Below are 24,114 nucleotides of genomic sequence, written 5' to 3'. Positions count from 1 at the left end.
CTGACCCGAATGAACATAAAATGACGCGCGCTGACGACAGGCGAGTATCCCAATGTCATCATGCACTCGCACGATATTTTGGTCGGTGGGCGCACGCGGGAGCTGGCAGTGTGCCCACCGACAATTAACAGGCCTATTAAGACCATCAAAGTTCCAATTAAATGAAAATTTTCACTGCCCGTCCAACCTACAGTTGGCGGGCAGGTGAAAAGGCCATGGGCAGGATGAGATTTTGACCAGTGATTTTAAAAAAATAAAAATTTTTCAAACTAATTTGTAACATGTCTCCACTCACGTGATGTATGAGGGGACATGTTGTTAACATTTTTAAGTTCTTAATTTTTTAATGTTCAAAAAGCTTTAGCTCCCTGAGGCAGCTCTGTGCCTCAGTGAGCTTTTACTGTGCATACTTGCACTCATGCGCCATGTTCAGTGTTTGCCCTCCTCTCCCCCCACACAGACAGCGCTGGGTGAAATGACGGTTGAGGCCCAATCACAGGCGGCAGTCCAGATCACAGCCCTTCCCACTAACCCCAAGCAGAGCCTGCCTGACCACTGGAAAATCCTGGCCTAAGAGTTTACTTCCTGATATATGAGTTTGTGGGATTGGCATTACTGTAGCTTAGTGCTAGCACTCTTGCCTCTGAATCCAAAGTGTGCATTTGAGTCCCACTCCAGAGATTTGAGTGTAAAAAAAATCTAGGCTTGCAGTCCAGTACAGTAGTGAGAGAATGCTGCACCGTCGAAGGTACCAACTTTCAGATGAGGTGCTGTCTGCTCTCTCAGGTGGACACGAAAGATTCCATGAGGCTATTTTGAAGAAAGAGCAGGAGTGCTCTTTGGTATCCTGGCCAATATTTAACCCACAATCAACATGACTGAAAAAACAAAATACCTGTTCCTTATCACATTGCGATTTATGTGACCTTGAGCTGAAATTTTGGCTTGGTGAGCCGGGGCGAGGCCCACTTGCCGAGGTGCAAAATGACATGGGGTGACTTGGGCATGTGTCCCGACATCACCACGCATCATGTAGATTTTCAGTTCGGCGTTAAGGTTGGCGGGCAGGCAAAGAGCCCAGGCGGCCTTCGCATTTTTCATGGAACCTCATCCACGGGCAGGATGAGGTTTCATTAAGGGTTCATAAATTAAATAAATTTTTTCATTAAAGATTATTGACATGTCCCAGCTCATGTGACACTGTCACATTAGGCGACATGTTTTAAATTTTTTTCATTAACATTTTTGAAATTTAAACTAATCTCCCTGAGGCACCTCTGCACCTCAGGAAGATTTCTGTGCTCTTTTGCCCGCATGTGTGAAAGACCGCAGGCTCAGGGATCACCTTCCCTCAGCTCGCGCAGGGAGCAGTCAGTGCGTCCGGGTGCACATCTCGCTGAGCAGGTTGGCCCGCCCATGTAAAATGGTGGCAAAGGACCCGATCAGATGCGCCAATCGGGTCCGTGCCTGCCCATGCCCGCTCCCGCACAACCCCTTGACAGGGGGAAAATTCCACCCGTTGTTGTGCACAAATTGGCTGCTGTGTTCCCTATATTACAACAGTGAATACACTTGAAAAGTGCTTCTTTGTTTTTAAAGCACTTTGTTATGTCCTGAGTCTGGGAAAGGCACCATATAAATGCAAGTCTTTCTTTGTTTCTTTACATTTCAGTTCTATTATACAGGCTGTAAACCTACAGTTGTATTGATGCAAAGTATTTAAATATGATATATGACTGGAGTAAGGAACAATCATTCAGAATTTATCAGGACACTCATTACATGAATTTATGATTAAATCATGGAATATATAAATAAAATTTAAAAGAGCAAACAACATGCTGTAGCAGAGCGTAAAATATTTAAGCTGGGTGCAAGTCCAATGAAACATTGCTGAATTATTGAAGGGACTTAGGTATTTTTACAGATCTTGGCATTATTTGTCAATAAGGTTTTAAAGAGATTGAGTTACTGATCAAACTTGGTGAAACTGATAGTAAGAAATATGTGTGCACATGTTGACCTGTCGGGTGAGGGGTATGGTAACGTAGAGAGGATAAGCTGTACAGTGCATTGTGATGTTGGGTTCAGGTAGCGACCCCATAAATGGTATGAAGGTAGCTTTTTGATAAATATTAACACTTGGGCTGTAGGCTAGTTCAGGAAACTCTGTCTATGATGTCTATCAGGAAAATCGCAAAAGCAAATTACCAGCAATGGTTTTCAAAGCTGTTGTTTTCTGCACTTTTGGTGCCACACCAGAATTTTCGTTATGCCTATAATAAAAAGCCTAATGTGAAATGCTAGGTCATTTGATATAAACTTTATACATTAGGTGCCAGCCATGGCTTAGCTGGCAGCTTCTGAGTCAGAAGATTACAGCTTCAAGTCCCACTCAAGAGAACTGAGCATGTAATCTAAGCTGACACTATAGTGCAGTACCAGAGGAGCCCTGCACTGACAGAGGCGCTGTCTTTATGAAGAGATGTTAAACTGAGGCCCTGTCTTTCTTCTCCAGTGGGCATGAAAATCCCATGGTACTCTTTCAAAGAAGCACATGGGAGCTCCCCTCAGTGTCCTGGTGATATTTACCCCTCAACAAACATCACTAAAACATGATAAGGTCATTATTGCAAAGTTGTGGAACCTTGCTATGTACCGACTGGCTGCCGTGTTTCCTACATTTCAACAGTTTCGACTTCAAAACTGCTTCATTGGGTGTAAACTACTTTTGGATGACCTGAGGTCACGAAAGGTGCTATATAAATTCACCCTTTACTCTGCACCCTACAGTCAGTAAGAGGTGCAACTTATATTTACTTTTGTCCAAACGTAAGTAGACCACTGATGGTACAAAAAGATGCCTTTACATGTTTTACCACCACCAACAACTTATATTGAAGAGGGAAAAATATGGGCCAAAATCTTCGGGTCAGCATAAAATGACGCGCGGTGACATTGAGCATGTGTCCCGATGTCACCACGTGTCATTCAGATCTTGAGTTTGGCGGGCGGGCACCAGAGTCGGCTGTGTGCCTGCTGAACTATCAAAGGCCTATTAAGGCCATTTAAACAGCAATTAAAATAATTAACTGAGCTGCCCGCCCAACCTTAAGGTTGGCAGGCAGGTGAAGAGCCCAGGCGGCCTTTGCGTTTATCATGAAACCTCATCCATGGGCGGGATGAGGTTTCATGAAGGTTTTTAAACTTTCATAAAAATTTTCAAAAAGATTCATAGTCATGTCCCAGCTCAATTAGCAGCCAGCTGGGGGCGGGGGGCGGAGGACAGGCATAGAAGTCAGTGTATGTACACAGTGCGCTCACAGAAAGCTCCCTGAAGACACAGAGCTGCTTCAGGGAGCTGAAGATTTTTAACTTTACAAATAAAGATGATAAAATTAAGGAAAACATGTCCTCTCATGTGACTCTGTCACATGAGCAGGGACACATTAGGGATGAGATTTAAACATTTTTATTTTATTTTTACTTAACATCAGAAACCTCATCCTGCTTGGGGATGAGGCTTCCTCAAAAATCCAAACACCACTTGGCCATTGCACTCGCCTGACAACTGCCAAAAATTCCATTTAATTGATGAATTAATGGGCTTAACAGCCCTCTTAATTGTTGGCGGGTGCACTACCGACTTCAGCGCCGAGGTGAAAATTCAGCCCTCTGCTTTCTGCCAGCCAGCCAATCCTCTATCTATGCCAATATGTTACCCCCTACACCGTGAGCTTTTATTTTCCGTAATAACCTTTGATGTGGCACTTTATCAAATGCTTTCTGGAGATCCAAGTACAGCATGTCAACAGGCTCTCCTTTATCCGCTGCACATGTTACTCCTCCAAAGAACTCTAATAAATTGGTTAAACATGATTTTCCTTTCACAAAACTATGCTGGCTCTTATTGATTACCTTGAGTTTTTTCTAAATACCCAGCTAGAAACTCTTTAATGATCAAATCTAACACCTTCCCCACAAAAGACATCAGGCTAACTGGCCTATAGTTTCCTGCTTTCTGCCTCCCTCCCTTCTTGAATAGAGGGATTATACTTGTTACTTTCCAGTCTGATGGAATGTTTCCAAAATTTAGGGAACTTTGGAAAATTAACCAATGCATCTACTACCTCATTAGTCACCTCCTTTAAGACCCTAGGATGAAGTCCAACTGGCCCTGGAGACTTGTCAGCCCGCAGCTCCATCAGTTTGCTTAGTACCTCTTCCCTAGTGATTGTAATTTCACCAAGTTCTCCTCTCTCTTCCACCTCCTGATTTACAGCTATTACTGGAATATTTTTTGCATCCTCTATAGTGAACACAGAAGCAAAATATTTGTTCATTTCAGCTGCCATTTCCCTATTATCTACCATTAACTCCCCATTCTCACCCTCTAGAGGACCAACACTCATTTTATCTACTCTTTTCCTGTTTAAATACATGTAGAAACTCTTGAGGCAGGATTTCCCCCCACATTGGGGGCGAAGTTGAAGGGCGGGTGCGCACAGGCGCGCCTCCGATAGGCGCCCCTGACTGGGGGCTCACCACTATTTTATGTGGTCAGGCCAATTAAGGCATGCCCAGCGTGACATCCGCATGGAAGCACTATGCACTCCCTGTGCGGGCGGAGGGGGGGGGAATCCCTAAACCCGAGAGTGTGCTCTTTCACGCATGCACGTGGAAGAGTGCACTCATCTCCCTGAGTCTAAGTGCTGCCTCAGGGAGATTGGCTGTGCTGTCAAAAATATTAAAAGTGGAAAAAAAAATTCCCGTCGTCCCCTCATGTGACACTGTCACATGAGTTGGGACATGTCCATAATTTTTAAAAAAACTTTAATTAAGTTTTTAAAATTCCTACATGAAACCACAGGTCCATTAATTAGTTTAATGACTTTGTTAATGGCCTCAATTAGCCATTGATGGGTCGGCAGGTGCACAGCTGATTTTGCTGAGCCCCTGCCTACCTGAAAATTGAAATGGGGCATGGTGACGTCAGGAGTTCCGCCCGACATCATCCCACGTCATTTTACACATCGGCGAGCGGCCCCGCCCTCCACTCGCCAACGGGAAAATCCTGCCCTTGCTATCCGTTTATACATCTCTAGCTAGCTTCCTCTCATACTCTAATTTCTTTCTCCTGATTAACCTTTTAGTCAACCTCTGCCATCCTTTATATTCCAATCATCTGACCTGCCACTCATCTTTGCACAGTTATATGCTTTTTCCTTAACTTTAATGCTTTCCATACATTTAGTTAAATACAGATGATGGGCCCTCCCTTTAGAATTTTCGTTTATAGTAGTAATATACTTATTCTGTGTATTCTGAAAAATCCCCCTAAATGTTAGCCACTGCTTTTCTATTGATCTATCCCCTAGCCCGGTATCCCAGTTAACTTCAGCTAGTTCAACTTTCATGCCCACATAATTGCCTTTATTTAAGTTTAAAATACTAGTCTTAGGCCCACTCTTCTCCCTTTCATTCTGGATGTAAAATTCAATCATATTGTGGTCACTGCTACCTAGGGGTGCCTTTACTCTGAGGTCGTTAATTAATCCTTTCACATTACAGAATACCAAGTTGAATATAACCTGCTCTCTTCATGGGATATGTGGAACATTCCTTGTTCCAATCCTACTCAGGCCCCCTCCCACAGCTCTTTTTTGGTAACATCGATGGCTGTTTTGCTGCCGCTTCATGCTCTCATTGACCTGGAAAAATTTATCAATTTTGCTTCCAATTTCCACCACTCTTACCTTCATGTGGTTCATCTCCAACACTTCACTTCCCTTCCTTGACCTCTCTGTCTCAATTTCTGGTGATAGACTGACCACCAATATTCATTACAAGCCTACCGACTCCCACAGCTACCTCGACTACAGCTCCTCACACCCCGCTTCCTGTAAGGACTCTATCCCATTCTCTCAGTTTCTTTGCCTCCGTCTCATCTGTGCCACTTTCCAAAACGATGTTTCTGACATGTCTTCCCCCTCACTGTGGTTGACAGGGCCCTCAGCCATGTCCAAACCATCTCCTGTGCCTCTGCCCTCACACTTTCCCCTCCCTCTCAGAACCAAAATAGGGTCCCCCTTGTCCTCACTTTTCACCTTACCAGCCTCCTCATTCGAAGGATCATTCTCCACCATTTTCACCAACTCCAGCATGATGCTACCACCACCAAACACATCTTTCCCTCACCCTTCCTTGTTAGCATTCCATAGGGACCATTCCCTCCAGGATACCCTGGTCCACTCCTCCAGCATCCCCAACATCTCATCCCTTTCCCAGGGCACCTTCCTATGCAATCACAGAAGGTGCAACACCTGCCCCTTTACCTCCTCCCTCCCCACTGTCCAAGGGCCCCAAACACTCCTTTCAGGTGAAGCAGCACTTCACTTGCACTTCCCTCAATTTAGTCTACTGCATCTGCCACATCCAGTGGTTTCCTCTACATCGGGGAGACCAAAAGCAGACTGGGTGTCCGCTTTGTGGAACACTTTCGGTCTGTCCACAAGCATGACCCAGATCTCCCTGTCGCTTGCCATTTCAACACCCTATCCTGCTCTCATGTCCACATGTCTGTCCTTGGCCTGCTGCAATGTTCCAGTGAAGCTCAGCGCAAACTGGAGAGACAGCATCTCATCTTCCGATTAGACATTTTACAGCCTTCTGGACTTAACATTGAGTTCAACAACTTCAGACCATGAACTCTCTCCTCCATCCTCACCCCCTTTTTTTAATCCCCCCTTTTTTTACATTCATTTTTATTTTTATCCTTTTTAATTTTATTTTCATTTATTTATCTGTGGTTTTATCCCCACTCCCATCCCATTTTTTATCTTTTTTTTTCCCCACCACTGCCCTCTCCCCCCATCCATCCCCTACAGGGCCCTCTGTTACTTGTTCCATGCTGTTCTTTCACACAATGCTACCCTTGTTCTGCTATAATCACATCTGCTTACTTACCTTTATGCCACTATCAGCACCTTTTTAGCCCTTACCACTACCTTTTTACACCCCCTTTGTCCTTTAGTTCATGACGCCTTTGTAAATCTCTCGTTTGTCCCCACCTATCACTGGCCTTCTATCCAGCTCCACCTGCCCCACCCCCCTTTAACTGTATAAATTTCATCACATTTCCACTTCTCTTCAGCTCTGAAGAGGGGTCAAACAGACCCAAAACATTAACTCTGTTTCTCTCTCCACAGATGCTGTCAGACCTGCTGAGTTCTTCCAACATTTTCTGTTTTTGTTTCAGATAACCTGCTCTCTGGTTTGGTTATTGGCTTCACAATGCAGTAGCTCCATTTGAGCACTAACTGAGAAGTATGTGAGAATGGAAAATGCAGGCAACCATTAAGGAAGCATAGCTGCTGCATATCTGTCAGATCATCAACTGTCTCTATTGTGCTTTCTCCAATTGGCATGGATAATGAGCCAAAGGGCATCCGATCATTGCTGAAGTGCAAGTTGAGCTTAATCAGTATACCTGACCTGAGAAGGCAGAAGTGCCTTTGGGAAGGTGGCACATTACATGTGTGCATCCAAACCTCTTCCAGCCTCTGTGGGATTGAGATGTCAAGTATCAGGGTTGGCACCCTGGTTACCTAGATCTGTGAGTTTGCGCCTCAGCTGCACCGCCATATCAGCGAAAATCTAATAGCGCAGGTGCAGCTCTGGGGCATGACATTGGCTTTCTGTTTGTCATTGGGAGGTTGACTATATTTGCCCAGTGTTCATTATTCTATTGCATCTATCATTGCACAGGGAGTAGGAGAATTGAATAACGAAGCCTGCACGCTTGATGGCAGTGATCCGATTGAGAAGGAGAAAGGCCCAGAATTGCCTAGCGCAGCTTTGAGAGGAGGCCTGGCTTGAGGGCCATGGTCCAGGAGGGTCCCAGCAACACCCAGAGCATGAAAGGTTTGATTCATCCCACGGAGGTAGCTTGCATGACCAAGAACCTACCAAAGAAGACTTTTCTATCTGGAGAGAAGTGACAGACAATGCCGAGCACATCTGTGCTTGTCAAGAGATGTGGTGGATCATATCTGCTACATTCTGCGGGAGGACATAGTCTGGGAGGAAATCCCCTTCCAGTGCCCCTGAAGGTCACCGCCACACTCAATTCTTGTGCCAATGGATTGTTCCAGGGATCCACCGGAGACCTATGCAGCATCTCATATTCCTCCACACGTAAATGGATCAAGGAGGTGACAGATGCCCTCTACAGTGCAACTCATCATTACATCTAGCTCACACTCAATGAAGCTATCCAGGCTGTTAGATTCCTGTGGTTTGAAGCTATCTCTTCCCTAGAGTACAGGGTGCAATCAATTCCACACATGTGGCTTTGAGAGCTCCATGGCAGCAGCCCCAGGTGCTTACTAACAGGAAAGTGTTCCAATCCCTGAGCGTTCAACTGGTGTGCGATCGTCAGAAGCACATCATGCACGTTTATGCCAGGTATCCTGGGAGTTCCCATGACTCATACATCCTGAGTCACTCACAGGTGCCTCACATATTTGAAGGTCCTCAGCGATTACAGGGCTGGCTGCTGGGGATGAGGAGAACCACTCAAACAATGGCTCATGACACCCGTGCATTGTCCTCAGAGTGCCTCAGAGGAGAGATATAATGCGGTGCATAGCACAACAGAATCCATCATCGAGCAGACTACTGTCACCCTGCAGATGCGCTTGCAATGTTTGGACCGCTTAGGTGGGGCTCTGCAGTACTCTCCACGGAGGGTGTCTCATATAATTGTGGCCCTTCACAACCTGGCGCTTCAAGGGGGAGTTCCCTTGCCAGAGGAAGACATGGAGGAGTCTAAAAGCTCCTCGGATGGTGAAGAGGAAGAAGGGCAGGAACCTGAAGAGGGAAATGAGGGTCAGCTGCCATGTGATGATGCCATCGAAGAAACATGATGTAGAAGATGTGCTTGCACCACACTGATAGTCACAAGATTTCAGAGGGAGTTAGGTGCAGGCAACAAGACATGATCACATTCCTTCTGTTCCTTAGCACCATGCCAGTGCAATAATGGAGGCACACAGGCAGAGGATATTGGGATCAGCCGAGTCGCAGACTCTCAGAGTCACCTGGCTGGATGGCCTCAGGGACTCCAGCTGCTGATCCTCCTCCACATGAGTGCTGCAGGGCCCCCGCCTGACTCCCTGAGAAGAATGGGCTCCTGGAGGGAGGTCAAATTATCCCGCCTCCTCTTGCCCACCCACTGATGTTTCCTGCCAATGCTTATGACAATGGAGTGCAGGTCCGAGTGCAAATCCGACTGGATCTGCTGGACCAAGGTCTCCAAGGCGGCCCCCATCTTTCCCATGGAGACTTTGAGACGCTTGCATGTCAAAGCCATGACATCAGAAAGAATGTGGATGGACTCCACCAATCTTCGCTCCAGTCTGTTGACTGCCTCTCACAACTCTACCTGATGTTCTACCACCTGTCTTTGTGTCTCCAGGCCTTTTAGCAATGGCCACTTCCAGATGCTCAACATCTGACTCAGACTCAGTGGGTGTCTGATCTCCAGCAGTCCTCCGAGTGCCAGAGACCTGGTTTGTCACTGTCTCCGGCTGCTGCGGAGACATATCGGTGAGGAGTTCCCCAGGATGTGAACCTCAGACTAATCTAGTTGGGTGACCCACTGGGGTGTGTGTCTCTGCGCTGGTGAAGGGTGCAGGTGAATGCAGTGATGGGTCTTCATCTGGTGCATCCTCATCATCCTCCTCTGGGCTGATGTGGGGCTGGTGCTTATGCTTGGTTTGGAGCTCTGTCTGGGCCTGCTGGTGTCTGCAAGAGACAGGAGATAGACTTAGTTCATGAACAGGCAGAATGTAACATTGCATGTCACTCACTGTGATTCTCAGGATGCGATCGACTCATGGAAGGCTCATCTGTACTGGCTTTCTGGTAGAGGCTGATCTCACCTTCCCAGAGGAGCGATCTTTGTCTTTACCCAGCAGCTTTGTGGCATCCTCCTCAAACTGGGATAGCTCCTGGACATCTGCCACCCCTTCTCCCATCTGGGCTATCACCCTCTGGCTGTGGGCGAGATTGGCCTGCATGAAGTCAAATGGATGGAATGTGAAGAGAAGAGATGGAGGAGAGGTTGGGAAGCATCCATGCCTGCTGTGTGTGCTGAGCCCACCTCAGTTAGGGCTGTGGATGGAGTTTGTGCAGCATGGTAGTCAAGATGCTAGTGATGTTAAAGTGTCCATGAGATAATCAGTGCTGATGTGACCCTGGTTATAGAACAAAGAACAAAGAAAAGTACAGCACAGGAACAGGCCCTTCGGCCCTCCAAGCCTGCGCCAATCATATTGCCTGTCAAACTAAAACATTTTGCACTTCCGGGGTCCGTATCCCTCTATTCCCATCCTATTCATGTATTTGTCAAGCTGCCTCTTAAACACCATATCGTACCTGCTTCCACCACCTCCTCTGGCAGCGAATTCCAGACACTCACTACCCTCTGCGTAAAAAACTTGCCCCACACATCTCCTCTTAAGTTTTCTCCTCTCACCTTAAATCTATGTCCCCTAGTAATTGACTCTTCCACGCTGGGAAAAAGCTTCTGACTATCTACTCTGTCCATGCCACTCATAATTTTGTAAACTTCTGTCAAGTCACCCCTCAATCTCCGTCGCTCTAGCGAGAACAATCTGAGTTTCTCCAACCTCTCCTTATAGCTAATAACCTCCAGATCAGGCAGCATCCTGGTCAACCTCCTCTGCACCCTCTCCAATGCCTCCATATCCTTCTAAGTGATTCCCAGTCAATATAGGGAAAGTTAAAATCACCCACCACAACAACCCTATTGCTTTTACATCTTTGCAAAATCTGCCTTCATAACAGTTCCTCAATCTCCCGCCGCCAATTGGGAGGCCTTTAGTAAACCCCCAACACTGTGATTGCACCCTTCCTATTCCGGAGCTCTACCCATATTGCCTCACTGCATGAGCCCTCCAAGGTGTCCTCCTGTTGTACAGCTGTGATATTCCCCTTAACCAGCAGTGCAACTCCCCCACCTCTTCTGCATCCCTCTCTATCCTGCCTGAAACATCTAAACCCTGGAATGTTTATCTGCCAATCCTGTCCATCCTTCAACCAAGTCTCTATAATAGCAATAACATCATAGTCCAAGCTCTCAGCTCATCTGCCTTGCCTGTTATACTTCTCGCATTGAAACAAATGCATTTCAGACCCCCAGTCCCACTGCGTTCAGTAATTTCTCCCTGCCTGCTCTTCCTCTTAGTCCTACTGGCCATATTCACTAGTTCCCAGTCATTTATTTCACCTGCTGACCTATTGCTCTGGTTTTCACCCCCCTGCCAGACTAGTTTAAACCCTCTCGAGTGACACTAGCAAACCTCGCAGCCAGGATATTGGTGTCTCTCCAGTTTAGAGGCAACCCGTCCTTCTTGTACAGGTCCCACCTGCCCCGGAAGAGATCCCAATGATCCAGATATTGGAAACCCTCCCTCCTACACCATCTGTTTAGCCACGTGTTTAGCTGCACTATCTTCCTATTTCTAGCCTCACTGGCACGTGGCACAGGGAGTAATCCTGAGATTACAACCCTAGAAGTTCTGTTTTTTAACTTTCTGCCTAACTCCCTGAACTCCCGCTGGAGGACCTCATCACTCTTCCTGCCTATGTCATTAGTACCATTGTGTACCACGACCTCTGGCTGTTCTCCCTCCCCCTTCAGAATGTCCCTTACCCGATCAGAAACATCCTGGACCCTGGCACCAGGGAGGCAACATACCATCCTGGTGTATCTTTCAGGACCGCAGAAGCGCCTGTCTGAGTCCCTGACTATAGAGTCCCCTATGACAATTGCTCTTCTGTGTTTTGACCTCCACTGCTGAACAACAGAGCCAGCCGTGGTGCCACTGCTTTGGCTATTGCTGTTGTTTTCCCCTGATAGGCCATACCCCCAACAGTATCCAAAATGGTATGCCTGTTAGGGAGAGGAACAGCCACAGGGGATTTCTGCACTGACTGCCTGCCCCTTCTAGCGGTCACCCATCTATCTGTCTGTACTTTGGGTGTGACCACGTCTGCAAAACTCCTGTCTATGGCGCCTTCCGTCACCTGAATACTCTTAAGTGCATCCAACTGCTGCTCCAACCGATACATGTGGTCTGTGAGGAGCTGCAATTGGGTACGCTTCCTGCAGATGTAGTTGTCCGGGACACTTGAAGCTTCACAGATTTCCCACATCCCACAGATGAAGCACTTCGCCCCAGCAACTGCCATTTCTAGAACTATTTAATAAATTAAGTTAAATCTAATAACTGCTTACTTGACTCCTTATTAACTATACGTTCCCTATGACTAGATTTCTACTATAAATGCTAAATTCTAAGAACAGTAATCCCCTGATTCTGGTCTAGATACCCTCTATTTATTAATTAAGTGATTAATTTATTTGGTTTAATTAGTTTAACAATATTTTAGTTTCAAATTCAGTGTAGATTCCCTACCAGCCAATCAGGTCACAGATTTACCATGACGCCACTTTTAATTTTTTCTAAAGACCCGAGGTCCGTCCTCCGACTCTACTCCCTGGAATGAGGCAGCAAATCCCCAAGGTAAGGTTTTTATACTCACTGCTCTGGAACTCCGCCCTTTGACTTTGCTCCCTGGAACTAGGCTGCGAATCCCCGAGGTAAGGTTTTTACACTCACCGCTCTGGAACTCCGCCCTCTGACTCTGCTCCCTGGAACTAGGCCGCGAATCCCCGAGGTAAGGTTTTTATACTCACCGCTCTGGAACTCCACCCTCCGACTCTGTTCCCTGGAACTAATGTGTGAGATCCCTGAGCAGTGCAACCCTTTGAGTGCACGATGCCATAATGAGAGTGTGGGATTGGAATGAGTTGGAGATTGACTTACCCTGGTGGAGCGGATGAGATCATTTATCCTCTTCCTGCACTGGATGGTGTTTCTCGGGCAGGTGCCCCTGCAACCAACTCCCAGGCCGACGAGGTGAGGCTGGTGGAACTCAGGTAGAGGATATCCTGGTGCTGCAGACTCCATGGGCGAGGGCCTCAAGGGCGTCATTGCTGAACCTGGGGGCAGCTTTTTTCTTCGGTGGAGTCATATCAATATGTTTCTTGCACAAAGCTGGCTTGCTGAGAGTAGTGTGTGTGTTCAAGTGGTGTTTGAATGTGGCGCATGGACCTTTGAATCAGTGCCCACCCCACCATGTAATTCGGACAGCTACTCGCCAATGCATAATTAATGAAGTTCCGAGTGTGGAATCGGGCACAATTTCCCGCCACGCCGCCCAACGGGAAACACGCTGTAAAATCCGCCCATCATGCACTTAGTCCCCGGAATGGAAAATTCCACCCAGTGTCTTAAAAAAAATGTTGTAAGTTGCTTCACAACAGCATTATAAACAAAATATGACACTGAGCCAGATAGGAGATACTTTGTCAGATTAACAAAGGTTGGTCAAAGAGGTAGGTTTTAAGGAATGCCTTAAAGGAGGAAAGCGAGGTATTCCAGAGCTTGTTCACAAAACCTACCCATCAGCTGAACATCAGGAATGAAAAGAGTGAGGGGGCAAAAGGTAAAGCTTGCACTCCATTCGCACTGCTGTGAAAATTGAATCTATACTGTAGCAGGGTGATAAGCATGATGGTAGCATCAGTGAAAGAGCTCTTGTTCCTCTCAGTTGTCACTGATCAAGAATAGTTGGTGTTGAGCCAAAGGGCAGAGAAATTGCATCTTGTTGTGCTCATTTTTGGGGTGGAAAATTATTAGGGTGGCCATGTTTGGTTTGCTATCTCCTGCTGCTAAACTCCCATGGATGTAGCCTGTTGTTAAAATAAACAACTTCCAAGCTTGCAGATTGTCCTCTGAAACAGATGTTAGCTGCTCAGGGTATGGAGCCCTAATGCTGGTCACTAACTGGGTGAAGCTTGCAGTCCTTCAGGGATACCTGAAGACCACTCACATAAAGGCAAGGGAACTTTTTTTCTCCGTAAAGCCTGGAGAAGCAAGAGTGTTCCTTCTGGCTTCACAAAAAAACTGTTGGTCCCATTCGGCTCTCCACGATATCTTCCCCCAGTCCACAATTTCCCAGGACTAACCTGTGGGCCAGCTCAGTATCTGAGCCAACCAGAATTCCTAAGGCCCCAACCAGCGAGCTACATTGAGGTGCTCAATTGGCATCTGCAGCTCACCAATTTCATTCAGCTGAGGCCAAGTTACGGTTGGTCCTTGGAGCCGCCATCTTTTGTTTGGGTATATTTTGCAGTCATGCCTCCCGTTTGATGTTGGTACAACTCAGATTTCTCCCCAAGTGGAACAGTCTTCAATTCCTCAGCATTGTCATTTTCTTGTCAAATACACTGTCAGCTAAAATAAATTAAAACTAAAACTATAATGTAAAGCCACTTTGCATGTGCCTTGATAATTCACTCACAATCTTTTGTTGTCTTTCATCCTATGGGGAAAGTGCTTTCATATTTTCATTCATTTTTCACAGCTGGCGACCCTGGATAGTACTTCAAGGCTGCACTAGCTTGGTAACCAGTCGGCAATGGACAATAATGAATAAATAATATCAGAAATGCAACACCATAATAAAATCATGGTAGCCATTTGGATCACAGAGTAAGCAAAACACAAGATACCACAGAGTGTACAAAACACAAGACAGTGTTTTCAGAAATCTGAGTCATTCAAAATATTTATGTCTGAAATATGTTTAACAACAGTAATAATCAATTTCATAATCCATTCTCCAATCTTCATGACATCTCCAAAGCTCTCTAGACAATTATTATGATATCAGCTCACAAAGTAAGGCCCTAGCACATCTGACTTGTAATCAAAAGCAGGTGACATTTGCTTTGCGTGGCTCCCTGAAGCAGCACTAATGCAGAAAATCAGATTACATTGCTGACAGGCCTAAAGGGGCCTGTGCTTCAAAGTGCAGGAACCACAGTAATTTGAATCTGTGTGCAACACTTTCAGTTTACATGTATTCATCTCTCCTGTGTCTAAAGCATGACATTTCTGATTTATACAACTCAAACCAATGTACAAGGCAGCATTGTGTACAATCTTGAGGTATGAAAATTACTGAGACTAGTGCTTTACATAGAATATATATCACAGAAATAGACCGTTTTGTCCAACTGGTTCATGCATTCATGCTTCACATGAACCACCACCCACACTTCTTCATTAAAGACTATCAGCGAGCTGGCTTTCTCTCCTTCATGTCTTTATCTAGCTTCCCTTAAATGTATCTAGTCTCAACTACTTCTTGTTTTAGTGACTTCCACATTCTAACCACTCTCTGGGGGGAAAGATTTCTCCTGAATTCCTGATAGGACTCATTAGTGACTATCTTATATTTATGGCCCCTAATTTTGGTCTCTCCCACAAGTGGAAACATTTTCTTTACATCCATCTACTAACACTTTTCATAATCTTCTTTCAGATAACCCCTCAGTTTTCTCTTTTCGAGAGAAAAGAGCCCCAGCCTGTCTAATCTTTTCTAATAAGAATAACCTCTCAGTTCTGGTGACCATATAACATGGTGGCCAGAACTTGCACAGGGTTCCAATGTGCCTAATCAAGGTTTGATACAGCTTAACTTCTCTGATTTTCAATTCTAATCCTATTGAAGTGAATCCCAGGGCTTTGCCTACTTTTTATGGCCTTATAAAAGTGTGTTACTGCTTTTAGAGATTTGTGTATCATGGAGTTGGAGTGATAACAGATAGGGGTGGAACATTCATGAGGACTATGGAGTCTTGGAAGAACCTCTGCTCCACCTGGATCCACAGCAACACTGAAAAAACATATGTCTTTCGACTACAGCGGCCCTTTTACAAATCTCAAGCAGAGTGCACTCAGCTTTTGCTTTACTCAACTGAAACAAATTTCTGCAAGTAAGTCTAAACCAGATATTTCATACATACGAGGCCTAAACAACTGTTTTAGGCAGCCATCCTGGATGCCCACAAAGCAGCCTTCACTAATATAGCTGCACCTTTATCACAGGTCAGGCACAGATCATTGCACCCTGAAATTGGTTTAATATGTCTTTATTTTCCACTCAGAAAATGGAACAATGTAGACCAATTTCCTCCCCTACGGTCCTCCAGTGTTTGTTTTTCCCATTGAATAAATAACACCAATGCTTTTAAAATGTTGAAGGACATAACATTACAAATGGACCAGGTTATTTAAGTTAACAGTGAATGCAGAATTACAGTACACAAGTATACCATTTATAAACCTGAAGTGAGTCAGAGCCTAGATTTTTCATTACGGAGAGGTAACTAAGTAGAGTAAATTTTCATTAAAAGCAGTTCACGCTGTGTACATGAGTATTTTAAAAAAGATTTCTTGATGAACATCTGACTAACAACAGAAGTGGAGATTATAAGGGTATGTATAGACAGAGATAACAAAAATGTTCAGTGGAACACAGTGATTCCTTTCTTTCTAGGATCATGAACACAGTCTCCACTGTCAGTTTGCAAAGTGCTAATTGCTATGTTCAAACCAATTTGCCAGAATGATACTTGAATATTAGGTGTCAGTGAATGTTTCCTTTTGGACTTTTTCTCTGTGTCCCTCAGCTCACTTGGGAGATTAGACAAATTGGATAATGTCATTGCTAGTACAAATTATATATGCTCTGTTGGAAAAAGTGAACTTAATGAGCCAAATGGTCTTTTCTCATCCCACGCTGTTCAGTAACATGAAAAGGAAGGTATTTCTATATTGACATAAATTGTATAATACCCTTGTACCTGTTGCTTAATTGGTTAAATGGAGGTTGGGAATAGTTATTTTGTCCAGGATTTCTTGGTCTCCAAGTGACTTCATCAAGTTCCTTTTCAGTTACTTCATTCAGCGCACAATTCCTAAACTCAATGCTTGTGGGCACCAACATCTTCAACACCTTAAATAAATTGCTGTCAGAGAAGCTTATAGTGCAGAAAAGGCCATTTGGTCCATGGTGTCCATGCTGACCCTGGCCTCTTTGAAAAAGCTATCCAATCAGTTTCACTCCCCAGCTGTTAACTTACAGCCCTGCAATCTTATACTTTTCAAAGATTTTCTATCCCTTTTTGAAAGCTCCTACTGAATGTGCTTCAATCAGGCAGCGCAGTCCAATTCGTGTCCTCTGGTTACTGACCCACTTTCCAGAGTGACAGATTCTCCTAACAATTTTGAACATCTCTATTAAATCTCCCCTTAGGCTTTCTCCGGTGTAAGAAAAGCAATCCCAGCTTATTTAACGCCTCCACATAACTAAAGTCCTGCACCCCTAATATTATTCTGGTAAATCTTTTCTGCATTCTATCCAAAAAATATACATAGGAATCAAGGAGCTGGTGTAGGTCGATCAGCCCCTCATGCCTGTTCCACCATTCGACTCGATCATGGCTGATTATCTACCTCATCACCCTCTTCCTGCACTGTCCCCATATCCCTTGATGTCATTAGTATCTAGAAATGTATCAATCTCCATCACAAAGATACTCAATGAGTGAACTTCCACTGCTCTCTGTGGTAGAGAATTCCAAAGATTCAGCATCCGCTGAGTGAAGAAATTGCTTCTCATATCAGTCCTACTCCTTATTCTGAGACTGGGTCCCCTGGATCTAGACATCCCATTCCCCCACCAACCAGCGGAAACATCCTTTCCGCATCTACCCTGTTTAGCCCCTTAAGAGTTTTGTAAGTTTCAATGAGATAGCCTCTCATTTTTCTAAACTCTAGTGAATACAGGCCCAGTCTCCTCAGACCAGCGAAAGCTAAGGGGAGATTTAATAGAGATGTTCAAAATTGTGCGAAGTTTTGATGGGGTAAATGAGGAAAATCCATCACTATATGAAAAAAGCCAGGGAGTGGAACTAATTGGATAGCCCTTTCAAAGAGGCCAGGGTCAACATGGACACCATGGGCCAAATGGCCTAATCTCCTCAATCTCTCCTCATAGGACAGTCCAGCCATCCTAAAAATTAGTCTGATGACCCTCTGCTGCATTCTCACTATGGCAAGTATATCCTTCCTTAGGTAAGGGGAGCGGAAAACTAGAGCAAAAGGGGAGTGGGGGTCCACTAGCTCTGTTACAAAGGTGTTGGATTACAGTAAGACAAATGTATCTGAATGACCCTTTTGATCAATGCTCGAGGTTTTCTGCTCTCAAGCATCAAATTTTTGTTCTGCTTAGCTGGGCTGCTGGATGGTATCACTCATGAGTATCACTCAATTTGAAGCATAGAAATACCATTGGGAACACAATGATGGAGTTATCTGTGAAGTACTAAAAGGGAAAGTGGAAGTAGCAAAAAGGACACTTGGATGAATCCAAAAAAAAACCTCTTCAATTTAAACATTGTCCTTTTGAAGTATTTGTAAGAATACATCTGTTCCACAATTCCTGATCTCAGACGGACTGCCTGGGGCGGTACCAAGTAGAGGTAAGCTGTTCTTAAAGAGTGAGTTGAAAAAGACGAGGCTGAGTTAGCATGATCCACTCTTGTGAAACCCCTCATTAAAAAGACCTAATAATGAGATACCTGCCACTGCCCAATACTGGGAGATTATGACGAAAATTATGAAATTCTTTTGCACTATTGCAATGTTAATTTGAATTCATCCTTCACTGATTTAATGCTCCATGATCACAGTGGACTGTCTCATTTAAAATGGACAGTGATTTAAATTTGGCTTAAATCAATAGCTGGAGAGGAAGAGGGCACGAGAGTCAGAACATTCATGTGCATACACTGTTCACCTGCTTTGCAACATCTTCGTACTTTCCGGTGTTCAACCATGCATCTTTCTATTAATTCCTCAAACATAATCAGTTAGTAATTGTAAATAGTGGTATCCATACCTGGCACAACACCATTGGTAGCGATCGCACTCATCGAGATTGCTGTTAACATAGTCTGAAAAAGAAATTCAGGACATAAGGTCAATGGAGGGGATGGATCTTCACATTAATGGTTGATCCTGTAGTAAACACATATCAAAATTAACTGTTTCATTAGTCATTTGTCATTAGGCTCTGGGAAACTCATCAAGGGTGGATAATGAAACCATGGGCTTGATTTTCAATCCAGGGTTGGAACTCGATGCTTGGATAATTTCTCTGCATATCATTCACGCAGAAAAATATTCAAATGTGAATGTCTTAATTGAGCTAATGGCAGGCTCAGTTTTCAAATAGTGGTGCAGAATGATACTAGGAGGCGAGAGCTGCCTGCAGAGCACAAGCAGGAAAGCCAGACGTAGCCATAATGAGGCCTGCCACTGCCTTGCAGAAGACAGGAGGTAGCACCTCAGTGGTCCAGCAGCCTCACCATGCATAAAAGTGGTTTAAAAGCCAACTGAAAGGTACTGCACACAATCTGGAACAAAATCCCCTATCATCAAAAATTTCTCGTCATAAAAAAAAATTAACTGCTCTCTGTGTTGAACTCAACAACTGAGCAATAATGTGCATCAGACTGTTTGGATTTGACAATTTTCAAATTGAAAACTGCCTTCTGGCCTTCCTGGCCCATTAACAAGCTTCTCAAAGAGCTTAGCTCTTTGCTAAGAACCTACAAAGTTTGCATAGATTAAAGTCTGGATTGGAGTTGAGTGGGTTCCCAATGTCTCCTCAGCCCTTTCCTCACTTTGAAAATTCCAGCATGTTCTGGAAGCATCAGGGTACTGACACACCATCTGGGAGTGGCTATCATCAAAGTGTGCCCTCTCCTATTCGCACCCCCATGGGGGATTGAAAATCCCAGCCCACTACTCTGTTTAAAAAGGTGAAACATCTCCACTTTGGAAAAGTACAAACTTTTGCACCTTCAGTACTTTTACCAATTGAAATAATTGCTGGATGAATGCAATAGCCAATCAGGAAAGGAACACAAGTCAGAACTAAACTCTGTCACCAAATGGCAGTGTATGCCTATGGTGCTCAATGACATTTTAAATGTAGTGATATCTAAAAAGGATACAAATGACAACAGAGAAAAGGAAGCATAAATTGCTGCCAAAATGTTATTGATGACAACACAGTCAGTGCATAAGTGGCAACAGCAAAACAGTTGAGTGAGTAAGCATATAATTCACAACAATATAGAAAAGAAAACTAACCAAAGAAACTACGGTAAAAACATAATGCAGCTAGAGTTGCTGTATCACCAAATGTCTCACATTCGGCATTTTGCTGAACAGTTCAGAAAGGAAGGCCTACTCAACAGGCCTTGTGTAATTTTAAGGAACCAAATAATTGTATGCATTTAGCATGCCAAGTAAGTAAGACTTTCTGAAGCATTTACTAAATATATAATTGATGATATAGTGATGATATAGTAATACAAAATTGTATCAAGCTGTATTTGAACTTCCAGCTGATCACCCATTGCTTTGCTTAGGTTGGTTATACAGTTTAATAATCAGAGGTAATTTACATTTCATGGGTAGCTTACTATTTTCTTATGTTAACGTGATCTGTCCCTTTAAGGCCACAAGGTCTAATTGCTGCAAATAGCCAGGCTCTCAGATTCTGTTAAATAGGTAATTCCATTATATGGTGTGATTCTTGGTGCCCCGTACTCTGCTGCTATCAGCATTTTAATTAAAGATTTATGATTGCAATTTTGGTTGAATGGATGTCACATCATTGAATTAATAAGTACAAGGAATTGAAGCAATTTCTATTCCTATTTGATTTCTTATGAGTGAAGTGCATTGAACCTTGGTGGCCACTCAGAGAAACTTCATTGTGTGGCATCTCCCTGTCTGTGGGCCTTGTGTCACAAAGAACCTACAAAGTTTCCATAGATTAAGGATAGTCTGGCGCTGCCTCTGATTTTCAGTGCTAAGAGTTTTTCAGTGATATGTTAGTATGCTGGAAGCAAGCCTTTGGTCTTGTGTAGTGAAAGGCTTAAGTCCTGCATCAGATAGTCCTGGAGCATGGAGACCAGAATATTGAGGCGGAGAAGGGGAGAAGGAGGTGGTGACACTGCACTTCACCAATAGTGTGATTCATAATGATTCAGTAGCTTATTTTACAGAGTGCCTGATTTCCTTTTTCATGGATGTCACTAGAAAGTCTAACAATGTGTAAAATGGGCTGCCAGCTCATAGAAACATAGGAAATAGGAGCAGCGTGGGCATTCGGCCCTTTGAGCTTGCTCCGCCATTCATTATGATCCTGGCCGATCATCCTACTCAATAGGCTGCTCCCAGTATCTCCCCATATTCCTTGACCCCTATTGCCCCAAGAGCTATATATAACTCCTTCATGAAAACATACAATGTTTTGGCCTCAACTACTTTCTGTGGTAGTGAATTCCACAGGCTCACCATTCTGGGTGAAGAAATTTCTCCTCATCTCAGTCCTAAATGGTCTACCCCGTATCCTCAGACTGTGACCCCTAGTTCTGGACTCCCCCACCATCAGGAACATCCTTCCTGCATCTACCCTGTTTAGTCCTGTTAGAATTTTATAGGTTTCTATGAGAACCCCCCTCATTCTTCTGAACTCCAGCAAATACAATCCTAACCGACTCAATCGCTCTTCATATGTCAGTCCTGCCATCCCAATAATCAGTCTGGTAAACCTTTGCTGCACTCCCTCTATAGCAAGAACATCCTTCCTCAGGTAAGGAGACCAAAACTGCATACAATATTCCAAGTGTGGTCACACCAAGGCCCTGTATAATTGCAGCAAGATATCCCTGCTCCTGTACTCGAATCCTCTTGCTATGAAGGCCAACATACCATTTGCCTTCTTTACTGCCTGCTGCACCTGCATGCTTACCTTCAACAACCTGGGGATACCCAGGTTTTGTTGCACATTCCCCACTCTCAATTTATAGCCATTCAGATAATAATCTGCCTTCCTGTCTTTGCTCCAAAGTAGATAACCTCACATTTATCCACATTATATTGCATCTGCCATGCATTTGCCCACTCACTCAGCTTGTCCAAATTACCCTGAAGCATCTCTGCATCCTCCTCACAGCTCACCTTCCCACCTAGCTTTGTGTCATCTACAAATTTGGAGATATTACATTTAGCTCCCTCATCTAAATCATTAAGATATATTGTGAATAACTGGGGTCCCAACACCGATCCCTGCGGTACACTAGTTTGCCTGCCATTTGGAAAAAGACCCGTTTGTTCCTACTCTTTGTTTCCTGTCTGCCAACCAGTTTTCTATCCATCTCAATACACTACCCCCAATCCCATGTGCTTTAATTTTACACACTAATCTCTTCTGTGGGATTTTGTCGAAAGCCTTCTGAAAGTCCAAATAAACCACATCCACTGGCTTCCCCTCATCAACTCTACTAGTTACATTCTTGAAAAATTCCAGTCGATTTGTCAAGCATGATTTCCCTTTCATAAATCCATGCTGACTCTGTCCAATTCTGCCACTGTTTTCCAAGTGCTCAGCTATTAAATCTTTTATAATGGACTCTAAAATTTTCCCCACTACCGACTTCAGGCTGACTGGTCTATAATTGCCGGTTTTCTCTCCACCTCCCTTTTTAAATAGTGGGGTTACATTAGCTACCCTCTAATCTGAAGGAACTGTTCCAGAGTCTATAGAATCTTGGAAGGTGACCACCAATGCATCCACTATTTCTAGGGCCACTTCCTTAAGTACTCTGGGATGTAGGTTATCAGGCCCTGGGGATTTTTCGGTCTTCAATACCATCAATTTCTCCAACACCATTTCCCAACTAATACTGATTTCTTTCAGTTCCTCCCTCTCACTAAACCCCGTGTCCTCCTTTGTGAAGACAAAACCAAAGTATGTATTTAGTTGGTCAGCCATTTCTTTGTTCCCCATTATAAATTCCCCTGTTTCAGACTGTAAGGGACCTACAATTTTCTTCACCAATCTTTTTCCCTTCACATACTTACAGAAACTTTTACAGTCAGTTTTTATGTTTCCCGCAAGCTTACTCTCATACTCTATTTTCCTCTTCTTAATCAATCCTTTGGTCCTCCTTTGCTGAATTCTAAAATGCTCCCAATCCTCAGGTCTGTTGTTTTTTCTGGCCAATTTGTATGCCTCTTCCTTGGATCTAATACTATCTGTAATTTCCCTTGTAAGCCATGGTTTGGCCACCTTTCCTATTTTACTTTTGCGCCAGACAGGAATAAACAATTGTTGCAGTTCACCCATGCATTCTTTGGACACTTGCCTTTGCCTATCCACCGTCATCCCTTTAAGTAACGTTTCCCAATCCATCATAGCTAACGCACATCTCATACCATCATAGTTCCCTTTCTTAAGATTCAGGACCCTAGTCTCAGAATCAACTATGTCACTCTCCACCTTGATGAAGAATTCTATCATATTATGGTCGTTCATCTCCAAGGGGCCTCGCACAACTAGATTACCAATTATTTCTTTCTCATTATACAATACCCAGTCTAGGATGGCCTGTTCTTTAGTTGGTTCCTCAACATATTGGTCCAGAAAACCATCCTGTATACACTCCAGGAATTCCTCCTCTACAGTATTGTTACTAATTTGATTTGCCCAATCTAGATGCAAATTAAAGTCACCCATAACCACAGATGTTCCTTTATTGCATGCGTCTCTAATTTCCTGTTTAATGCCATTCGCAACATCACTACTACAGTTTGGGGGTCTATATACAACCCTCACTAATATCTTTTGCCCTTTGTGTTTCTCAGCTCTACCCATACACATTCCACATCGTTGGAACTAATATCTTTCCTCACTATTGTGTTAATTTCCTCTTTAACCAGCAATGCAACTCCACCACCTTTTCCTTTTTGTCTGTTCTTCCTAAATACTGAATACCCCTGGACGTTCATTTCCCATCCCTGGTCACCCTGCAGCCATGTCTCTGTAATCCCGACTATGTCATACCTGTTTACATGTATTTGTGCGGTTAATTCATCCGCTTCATTGAGAATGCTCCTCGCATTAAGGCACAAAGCCTTAAGGCTTGTCTTTTTAACATTACTTGTCTCATTCCCACAATTTTTCACTGAGGCCCTGTTTGATTCTTGCCCTTGATTTCTCTGCCTATCACTTTTCTTATTCCTCTTT

At 44.1% G+C, this 24,114-nt stretch overlaps 1 protein-coding gene across 1 annotated transcript in view; it reads right to left on the bottom strand.

Annotated features, from left to right (window-relative positions):
* Positions 1 to 24,114, bottom strand: part of LOC121287539 (solute carrier family 12 member 5-like) — a 426,506-nt gene that overhangs the window by 218,180 nt on the left and 184,212 nt on the right. The window contains exon 5 of the mRNA XM_041205472.1: positions 18,907 to 18,961. Coding sequence (XP_041061406.1) covers positions 18,907 to 18,961 — 55 coding nt within the window. The remainder of the gene's footprint in view (positions 1 to 18,906; positions 18,962 to 24,114) is intronic.

This window comes from Carcharodon carcharias, chromosome 14 (assembly GCF_017639515.1).
Source record: "Carcharodon carcharias isolate sCarCar2 chromosome 14, sCarCar2.pri, whole genome shotgun sequence".
NCBI classification, from domain to species: Eukaryota; Metazoa; Chordata; class Chondrichthyes; order Lamniformes; family Lamnidae; genus Carcharodon; species Carcharodon carcharias.
The sequence above is the reverse complement of the archived record's forward strand: the minus strand, read 5'-3'. Positions and strand labels throughout refer to the sequence as shown.